Source organism: Phycodurus eques, chromosome 21 (genome assembly GCF_024500275.1).
Source record: "Phycodurus eques isolate BA_2022a chromosome 21, UOR_Pequ_1.1, whole genome shotgun sequence".
NCBI lineage: Eukaryota > Metazoa > Chordata > Actinopteri > Syngnathiformes > Syngnathidae > Phycodurus > Phycodurus eques.
The window spans coordinates 14,787,501-14,798,420 of NC_084545.1; the positions used below are offsets into that span (position 1 = coordinate 14,787,501).

The 10,920-nt window shown below is 48.5% G+C and overlaps 1 protein-coding gene across 1 annotated transcript in view; it reads left to right on the plus strand.

Annotated features, from left to right (window-relative positions):
* skida1 (SKI/DACH domain containing 1) overlaps positions 1-2,190 on the plus strand; it is a 2,202-nt gene extending 12 nt beyond the window's left edge. Inside the window, exon 1 of the mRNA XM_061666863.1 lies at positions 1-2,190. This exon is cut by the window's left edge and continues 12 nt beyond it. Within this exon, the coding sequence (XP_061522847.1) occupies positions 1-2,127 (2,127 nt within the window). The 3' untranslated portion in view covers positions 2,128-2,190.
* Positions 2,191-10,920: the final 8,730 nt, after the last annotated feature.

A 10,920-nucleotide genomic window follows, 5' to 3' on the forward strand; every position in this document is an offset into this window, starting at 1 on the left:
GAGTGTGGCTTTGCGGAAATGCAAGGCGTTCGACTGGGCTACCTGCTCATCCAGGGCAAGCAGATGTTTGCTTTGTCTCAAGTCTTCACCGAGCTGCTCAAGAACATTCCGCGCACCACCGTGCACAAGCGCATGGACCACCTGAACGTGAAGAAGCACCACTGTGACCTGGACGAGCTGCGCAAGCTCAAAGCGATCAACTCCATCGCGTTCCACGCAGCCAAGTGCACGCTTATATCGCGGGAGGACGTGGAGGCTCTCTATGTTTCCTGCAAGACGGAGCGAGTGTTGAAGTCCGGCAACAACAAAAGGAAAGCGACGTCGTTGTCTCCCGCCGGGGGCGGCCTCGCGGACGCCGAGCTTTGGCAGGAAAAAGTTTGGTTCAGCCTGCACGGCGTGCAGGGCAAAGCGGCCCGGGGGAGGAGAGAGCCCTGCGACTCCAAACTACCTCACTTTTACCACAGAAGCCGCGGACGTGATTACCGTTCGGCCACAAAGTCCGCTCACAGACACTTTAAAAACTACGAGACGGCCAAGTTGCAAGGGAACCGGGCGCCTCCGCTTTTCCGGAGCGCTCCCGAAGCCGCGCTCCAGGCCGCCGCGGCTGCTCGTTCCAGGCTGTCTCGCGCAGCCGGCGACCTTCATCCCAAAAGGAAGAGGAGGCGCGAAGGGGGCGGCGGAAGACCCCCCTGGAGGAGCAGACACCACCAGCACGTCCCGCCGGTGCTGCTCGTGCAACCCAAATCCTCCATTACGCACCGCGGCGCTTTCGGTGCCTTGCAGCTGAGCCCGGATTTCTACCTTCACCCTCATCACCTCGAGCCGAGCTTCCCGGAGAGCAGCGACACCGAGTCCAGTACCTACTCGGAGCGGGCCTGCCGCGACTCGGATTTCGGCTCCAGCAGCAGCTCGGAGGACGAGGAGGAAGATGACGACGACACGCAGTCTGAGAGCACGGAGGTCAGCTCGGATGCGGAGGAAGAGGACGAAAGCTCCTCTCATTCAGACTCCAGCTCTGTTTCCAGCCGGATTTCGGTTCAGAGCATCCGGTTTAGGCGGGCCCGGGTGGGGACCCTCGCCAAAACTCTTAACCCTATCAAGGCGCCTCTGCTTCTGCAGCCCACTTTTCACTACGACCACCAGCAGCAGCGTGACAACTCACCGCAGAGCCATGTTGCCGACGAACACGAGCACTGTGAAATCCGGGAAAAATCGCCTTCCGCGTCCCTCTCGGTTATTTTCACCGAGAACAAATGCGAGAAGGAAGGAGCGAACTCTGACTCGGCGGTCGAACGCGTCCGTTTTGAGCCACAGATGAGCGCGACCCTCCGTGCATCGCGCAGCACATCGGCGTGTCCCGCCGCCCAACACGGTGGCCGGGACAAAGGCGTGAAATGCACCGGACAAAGACTGCCCTCTCCGCCCGAGAAAATAAAGACCGAGACGGAGGAGCTTTGCGTGACGGCGTCGCCGCGCTCCGAGAGCGGCTGCGAGGTCTCCGCGACGCCGCCTCTTGCGCTCCACAAAGTGGAATTCAAATCGGAGGAGTGTTGCGATGAATACGAGCGCCGGAGCCAGGCCGGCGCAGTCCCATTCAAAGAGCCCCCGATCGCCGCGGACCAATATTCCGGCAACGCAGACGCGGCAGGAAGGGAAGCGAAATCCGCCGGGAGTACCCCCGACGGATATAAAAGCACCCGGGACCGACTCGAAGGGAGGGAGGCGAAGAGCCAAAAGTGCGGGGCTTCGGAGCTGGGGAGGAGATCCGGGCTGGCCAGGGTCACCAGGGCTGCCTCCACCTCCTCCACCTCCTCCTCCTCCTCCTCCTCCTCCTCCTCCTCCTCCTCTCAGCCCTGCGTGGAAGACTCCGCGGAGAATTTACCGAGCCGACGTAAACGCAGCATTGCGAACGCTTCGACGTGCAGCGCCAAAATGCCTTTCAGCCTCATGGCAAACTTCCCATTTTTGCCGGCGCTGGTGGTCGGCAGCGACGGGGATCTATGCCCCGCTTACTCCCTGAACTCTCTGAGGGGTCCCGGGCCTCCCCCTCCGTCTCACCCCGTGTGGCGTTGGCAGCCAGGCGGACACATTCTCCCTCCCCCACACGCTCACAGAACCGGGAAATAGGCCTGTTGAGCAGCGCGTAAAAACAAAAACTCAAAGACAAGAAAAGCCGCGTCCATCTCCAAACCTGTGAGCTTTCCTTTGATTCTCCTCTTCTGCGTTTGTTGCAATTGGATTCAAGGTTAAGAAAAGACGAAAACAACGCGGCTCAATTGAAGTTTCAGCCAGCGCCCGCTGTGAGGCCCCTCCACGTGGATCTATATCCCCCCCAAAAAAAGAAAAAAGAAAAGAAAAACCAACAAAACAAGCAACTCTACCAGCCTCCAAGTTCTCACGACTTGCTTATTTTTTGTCCCCCCAAATATGTTTTTTTTCCCCCGATTGTTTTTTTTTTTGTCGAGAACGTCGGATTGTCTCGCCGCGCCGGCGTGTCTCCGGTCGCTGCTTCGTCCGAAAAGAAGTTGAGAATAGAATCACGCGGGCATTCCGCTGCAAGCTTCGGTGACTTTCGACGCTTACATCAGGGTTTCCCAATTGCGCGCCGCTCCTTTTTCTAAATGCGTTTTCCCGTCACGATTGACGCGCTGACGCAACAGCCCCGCGAAGTTCCCGAGCGTTCCGTTTTACGGACTTATTCACGTGGTTTTCGTAAAGCCTGTCTATCACGGCTAAGCCTTTATTAGATTTGGACAGGAATATTCAGGTGGAATATTCTGGTCGTTGGAGGATTTTGACTGTGCGTGTGAACTGGTTTTGTTGTTTGAATTTCTGCGGATGAGACCCTCGAGGCCCTGAGACACATCCCGAGCCTTATGTATATAGAGACAATCAAAAATAGCATGGACACACACACACACACACACACACACACACACACACACACACAACAACAACAACACATAATTTCATTTAAAAAAAAAAAAAAAAAAAAAGGGCTGAGCTTCATCACGTGATGGACTCCATTTCTATTTCAATCGCCACGACGCCATGATGTTTACAACAATAACATTGGGCGATATAAGGCGGGGGGGGGTATACTTTAGTCTCAGTGTGAGAGGGGCCACTCCGAAACTCAGCGGACAAAGCACAAGAAAGTAAAATGCACTTTGTTACTGTTTGGGGGTCCTGTTGCAGCCTTGACATGCCTGATCAGAATTCAAAAAAAAAAAAAATAATGCTAAGGTTTCATTTGTACTTTCTTTTAAAATTTGTTTTTTTTTTTTTTTGGATTGAGTGTACCCCGCCATACCATTTGAAATTATTGTACCTTGTCATTGAGGATTAAGTCTGATATTAAGGTTCATCCTCGTGCAGCCGCCCTTCCGTGAATCTGATTGAGGGTTGAGTGAGACGAGGGCGAGCCTATTTTTGAAATGTAGCTTTATTTATCAAACCCCCGTCGACCCATTGCGCATCAACGAATGTAGTGATCACCGAGCTGCTGGTGTGCAGCTCCAATTTCAGCCGTTAAGGCGTCAGCGCGCACACCTCCGAATGACCGCGGTGGCGCCTTCACGTTTTTCAGGAATTGTGTCGAATGTTATAATTCAGGACAAGCTCGTGCTAATTGGCAGTGTTTTTTTTCCCTTTCTTTCTGGGGGGGGGGGAGATTAAATGGCGAGCACCCAGATATAGCGCCCCCCCCCGCCCCCCACTCTCCCCCCTGGCTGAGAGTGACGTCACCTACATTTAGCAAAAGGGGGGGGGGGGCTCTCATTCAGATGAAATGGCGATCGTTTAAGAAACTGCTTGAAATCGACATGTGGTGAATAGAAAGCTGCGTGATTAAAGGCAGGCAGCACACGCGAAGCCCCTGCTTTCCGAAGGGGGGGGCGGGGGGGCGGGGGCGATTCGAACCTCGAGCCCCCCAATATTTCCAGCACGAAGACTGGCTATTGGGGCCCGAGGTGCTACAGGAGCAGGCCCACGCATAGAAAAAAATAACAATACAAATAAAAATGCAGGAAAGGGGGTGGGGGGGGGGGAGGGGGGGTGTTGCTGTGCTGCAAAAGCAGAGGCTGCACACACACGCACACGCACGCGCGCACGCAAGGCCCAGGGTGCACGGCCGCAGGGACGGCGAGGGTGCGGACGGTCCGCCAGTTCAGCGCCACTGACGTCATCACCGGAAGCGGAAATGGCGAGTCATGGCGACGCTCTTCATCCCCCCCCCCCATCTTCCTCAGTCCTCGACATTTCGGGACACAATACTTGAGGTCGGCGTTCGGGTGAAGTCACTGGTTGTTCGTGTGGAACGGAATATTTCTGTGGGTGAATTTCCTGTGTTCGGACATTTTGTTGTGATTGTTGTTTGTAAACATGCCTGTGGGACAACTGCACTCCAAGTGGAAACTTGAACGGTGGATTTCTGAAGCACTTTTCTCCTCTTCTTTCCTTTTGTCACGACTCAACATTCAATAAACGCCGACAAGACTGTTTTACGAGATCACTTTGCGCTTGGTTTGGTGTGCGGGGGCAAGGGTGAGAAACCTGCGGCCCGCGTCCCGCTATGCAATGGCGAAAACATCGGCCGAACTGAATCGCACGCCCGATTGGTTGCCGGCAAATCGCGGGGGCTTGGACTGTAGACTAACATATACAAGCATAAATAACTCAAGATAGAACTTCTCATAACATCTAAGAGGTAGTAAGAAATATGTGTTTGATGGTTGCATCATATTTGATAAAAAGGGTTTCCCCGCTCCCTTTTTGCTCTTATTTCATTTGAATTATTATTTTTTTGGGGGGGAATGAAGAGTTGCTTTTTTTTCTTTGACAAAAACACGTCCTACCCCCAAAACCCAAAGAACAATCCGAAAACACAAGTCGTTAGCGTTCTTTCGCAGCGCTCGCGAGACACCGTGGGGGCGGGGGACCCTTGCCCAATGGGATCTTTCAAAGTCCAAAAGTTCTGAAAACAATAGGAAATACTCCATAGTATTATTCGACATTATGGGAATTTATGGGTGGAATGTTTTGGGGCACACAACAATTCTACTTTGAATTACAAACACAATCTTTCATCGGTTTGTGTTTGTTTAGCGCCATCGGTTTGGAGCCAGCGTTAACTATTCCCACCTCAACGCAGGTCGAGGTTTGGAAAACCTCATTTTAAGATTTGAAATGAATTACAAACAAACAAAGAAACCAACCAAAAAAAGTGACATAATTTACGGGTTTATACCACAGACAAAACAATACATGTATCCATTTGGATTGGTAAGGTGAGTAAACTTTGCACCAATGAACATGTGCTAACTTAAATAAGTAAACATTTCAGTTTAGATATAGGTGGAAATGGAAAGTACATTAAACACTCGTTTTAAAATGAAATATATATATATATATATATCAAAGAAAGTTGACTTTTACTCAGCATGTCAACATAATGCACCCCAAAGAATCTTGTCGACATACTTAGACGTTGAAATCCTAACGTATCAATGTTGTATCCGGCAATCCTGCGCCGGAATTTGATCATCATAAAGGTGAGGTTAAATATTTATTCGGTGGTGCGCAATCGCCGGTGCGCCGGTCCGGTCTGAAGTCGGCAGCGGCGGGCGCCTCGCTGTGTTTTTGCCCGGCTTCGTCCCACGCAGAGCGGGAGGCAGAAGGGGACTGGTGGCCGCCTCATGTGTGGAGGATGGTAAAAAGACAACAACAATACAAATAAAATATCAAATCATCACTGGATTGGCTGTTTTCCTCGTCAACAAAATGATATACCAACATGCTTGTGTATTATTGTCGTGATTGAAGTTGACTATTTTGTGAATCGACTCGTGCTCGGAAAGCATTCATTCAAATGCTTTGGGGTTAAAGTGCTGAAAAGACCCAAGCCGGGGAGAGACTGTGAGGGGTGGGGTGGGGGGGGGGCGGGGGGGTTTAGCCCCGGAGAGGAAGGGGAAAAGCAGCGCGGAGGGCTTGTGCTCTGTCACGGAGCTCAAGTGCATTTGTTCAGGCTCTCGCGTGCACCGCGCGCAGCCGAAGAGCCGCCGAAGACACGCGGCAGCTTGCGAGCAAAGCGTCGATAACACCGAAGTGTCGGCCGCCTGCGATCTCTCGCGCGATGTTCGATTCCCTGTCGAAGCGGCGACCGAATCGCTGTGCTGCCACAGCTCCCATCGCAGACCTCTTGAATTATTGATGCGCTGTTATCAACCACAAGGCAACGCGTTAAATACACTTTTTTTGTAATTTATTTATTATTATTTTTTTTTTAAATTCAATTCATATCGATTCAATTGTAATTTCATCGCTCGGCTCAATACAAAAGTCAATGAACACCTACAGAGGCAATTTAAAATAAGATTTTTTAAAAAAAAATATATATATATAAATTAAGATATCTTAATCCAAATATAATAATACAAGTATTGTATTTTGTATTTTTTTTTCAATATATCATGAACATAAAAAATTCCATGACCTACATTTGGAATTTTAAAGTCAATAAGTTCAAATACTTGATTCATGTAGGCAAGTCCAGAAATCCCTCACATTTATTTATTATGATTATTACGTAATGACAATTTACATATTTACAAATTGAGCCACCCGTCCACAGCCCTCCCTTTGTAAAAATGAAAGAAAGCAAATTAAATACGACGTTAAAAAGATTTACTTGTAACCGCGACGCAACTGTTCCAACCGAAATTGTATATATAATGTAGTTAAAACATTGATTGATTTACTTTTTTTTTTTTTTTTTAAAAGCAAACGTCGCTCCAACGAAAGATGGTGGACGTTTGTCAAATGCGGTCAGTTCCATGGCCTGCAAACAAATATCTCCTTTTGTGAGATGACAGGTCACTTGAGAGCATTTCGGCTCTATAGAGGGATTTGAACACGGCCACTAGCGGCGGTGACCTTTCACCCTCCTCATACCAGGGAGTTAGGAACAGGCTGTGGGTGTGGGCAAAAAAAAAAAAAAAAAAAAAAAAGCCTCCGACCGGCCAGGCAATATCACCGCAGTGTTTCATATAACTTCCACGTCTTGATACGTCGCGTATCGTTTAGAGCGGCGTTCCACGAGCTGACGCTTGGGGAAAATAGCGGGCAATTTTTATTGGGTCGTCAATAATCAGTCAGGCTTTTCCACCTTTACGGGATGTTGTCGTCGTCGTTGTTGTTGTTGTTGTTTTCCTCGCCATTCGCGGTCTGCGCCAACCCGCCACGAAAAAAACCCCAAATGATGTGCGAATAGCAATCGAATGAGATCCGAGACCGCGCCAAAAAGAAATGGACCTTCGCAAAAGACGAAACGACGCCTCGCACGGGTTTCGGGTTTTGTCGAGACGGCCCCTTATTACGGCGGACTACAGTTTTACGCCGCTGCAAACTACAACGGCGGCCATTAGCAACTATTGCTACATTGAAGCGAGTCAGACAGGGCCGATCAAAACTGAGCACGATTGTGTCTGTCGGCGTCGAGGCAATGGATTAGCGCGCTCGGTCAACGTCTTGCAGCATCTAAACCGAGTCAAAGCATCCCCGAGCCCCCCCCCCCCCCACCCATACAAGCCAGTCGGGCCCCCTCTTGTCGATCATTGATTATCAGCCCACATTTTCTCAGCTGTGTTGCAGCGGAGGCCGCATGTCAAACGTCAGCGGGCACGCTCCGGCGCTCCGATATAACGCGTGTCCGTGTGTGCAGAAGGGCATCCTTTACGTCTAGATATATTGAGTGTATAGGACGCATTCTTTTGGGGTGGGGGGTGTGATGGGAGGCGAGGAGGGCCTGCGCCAGATAAAGTTCCTGCAACCCACTTGAGCATTGCAGGATGTGGGCCAAAGGGAATTGTCATTGTCGCCAAGGCTTTATTTAACCATATGGGAGGAAGTGGAAGCGTCTTTCACATTTGGTCTAAAACGAGAGGAATCTTTTTTTGTTTTTGTTTTAAAAACTCGTTTGCTCGGTCACATCTTTGGCCAATGTTTAACCGGCTGAATGCATCGTTACTTTGACGCTGGTTTTTTGGGGCATTTTCATCCGTCTTCTTCGCTCGGCTGCTTTCGCAGCCGCGGCTCTTCATTAATAAAGTGATTTTGCCTTGTTTGGAGTGTAATCTGAGAGCACACGGCCGCCCCCCCCCCCCCCCCCGCCGCCACCTTCCCCCCACCCAGGGGAAAAGGACATTTGAATAAGCATGTTTAATGTCACAGGAGAATCAACACTTAGCAATAGGAATGTGCATCTGACGTTGCCAGTTGATTCTGCGAGCAAACCATCTGGTTTCGTCATGATCCAATGATGAATATGTGTCGCTCGTTTCCCTTTCGGACGTCGGCTTTTATAAAGTCATCTCAAAAAGCCATATTAAATATATCCCGAATGTGATGAAAGGTTCAAACGCGTGCTTATTACTGCATTGTTTACTGACTATTTGTGGGCTTCTCGCCAGCTACGAAGTATTTATGTTATTTATTACTATTATTATTTGTATTCATTTTTTTTTTTACAATGAAATGCTTTGGTGTTGATGACTTTTGATATGACTTGGATTTAAAAAAAACATTGTTTTTTTGTTTTACCAATTCTTTCGGAAATCTTGTAATTGAATCGGATCGGTTGCAGGAAACACCGCCACAGCGAACTTCCCCTTATGGAATTGAACCAATTAAGAACGTCCGCGCGCACACTGGTGACGTCACCTGGAATTGCAATTAGACATTCCCACCATTTTTCTTTTGAACAACATACATCCAATTCGACTGCATTTCCCCGAGGTTTTATGCAGTGTATTGCATAAATCCAGGTGGCTCTGTTGTTGTTGTTGTTGTTGTTTTTTTTGGGTGGGGGCGGGGGGGGGGGGGGGGGTCTTGTTTCTTGTTTGTTCGAGACGTTTCGCCTTTCATTCAAAAAGTGCTTTGAGTTTCAAATGTTTAGACAGCTATTTAGAATGACAGAAGCCTTTTGGATGAGGTGAAAAGTCTTCAGCAAACACGACAAATCCAGTTGCGTCGAGTCAACCTTTGCGGATTATTGAAAGTGGGCGACGCATGCAGATGGATGACTTTGGTGGCCTCGAGGAGAATCAACTTGTATTTATGAAATCATATGAATGCGTGCAACAACAACAACAACAACAACAACAAGCAAGCAAAAAACAAACACGCATTTAAAGTGAATTGAAGACGGTAAATTGGCTGCGATTGGCTGGCGACCAGTCCAGGGTGTAACCTCCCTCCTCAAGCACAGCAGTGACCCTGACCCTACGGGATAAAATGGTTAGAGGCTATTTATAGGAAAACAGAATCGAGTTGGTCTATATTTGTGCCAAAATAAAATAAAAATAAAAAGGACTTCATTGTTGAAGTCGCTATTGTGATCCCCACAAATAAGATGTCAATCAAAATACGTGAACGGGGGAAAAAAACAACAAACAAACAAACAAAAAGTTGTCATATTTAAATTGGAATTTGTCAGTGAAAGTCGTGCAACACATTACAGATGTCTTTCAACGCTCACACTCGTGAAGTGCACTCCATTTTGAGGAAGAGGAAGATTTCATAGACGACAGCGGTGCGATTTCCCTTTTCGTCACCTCGCTGCACCCCAAAAATGCTGAGGCAGCATTTATTTGCACTTTCTCCAGCGCTTTTGGAATATTTCGTTGGCACCCTCATTCGTCAATTGTAACGCATTCAAACACAGCACGTACTCATTTAAAAAAGTTACAAAAAGGCCCGGGGGGAGGGAGGGGTGGGGCGGGGGCGCGGGGGGGGGGGCGGGGGCGCTTTTACGCACCAACACGTCTCCAATGCCATTTAGTATAGGTGTGTGCGCTTGAAAGGTGCGACGCGTCGATTTTCAAGTGTTTGGATGTAGAAGAGTTGCAAATTCACCCCGAACATTTAATTATGTCGAGGAAAATATTTTTAAACGACTCGTCATGAAGTGTTCATTCGGTTTCCTTATTCGCTAAGCAATTAAACCTGAGCGTTTATTTTGTATGTGTTTTTTTTTTTAAATTTTTTTTAGTGGGGGTATAAAAAAGCGAATGTAAAGAAATGCGCGATAGTCCTGCGACTCTAATTATGAAGACAAAACGAATTGGCGCAAGCAATTATGCGATTGTTCCTTATGAAAAATGAAGCGTGATCGCGGGTTCGAGTCCCTTCGCTCCTGGGTTCTTGCTGGTCGAGACGAGAAGATGATGCAGTCTCACTGCGCCCTCTGCCGGCCATCACGAGAAGCGCTCTCGCCTCTTAAAGGGGACGTCTGGGAACCCGGAAGCGATCTCTTAAGGTGGACCGGGAGGGTTCACTGAACCCCAACCACGACGAGCTCTGTATTGATTTTTTCCACGTGTAAATAACTCACTGACAATGGACTTTCCCCCCCCCCCAAAATTAAGCTTTTAATTTTCAACCTGTTAACTCAAACTGTACCAATATTGAAGGCCAACATTTTCGCGTGTGGGCTACGTACGTCATCGTCAGCGATGACGCGTGCTAAGCTTGGGATGAGAGAACTGCATCTGTTTGTCGAATCCTCAATTGAGTCACGAAACTTGGACTTGAACTACTTGAAGTTAACATTCACATTCGTACAGTTCTACCCGTGCGTGCGTGCGCGTCTGTAAATGTCTGACTGTATATATGATAAAAGTGACACCTCAGTTCCAGTTAAAAGTATATTTTGTTTTGAGTGTTTGTGTAAAAACATACTGCACAAGACACACACACACACACACAATGAAATGCATATGGAGCCTGCGCACATGGTTATGATTAAGTAGGAAATAAATGTACTGGTGAGACAAACTAATCGAAAATGGAAGCAAACAGTACAGCATCAAGTTAAGAGTTGAAAGGTGACGACGGTCCAAAGTACAGTAGCAATAAGACGTC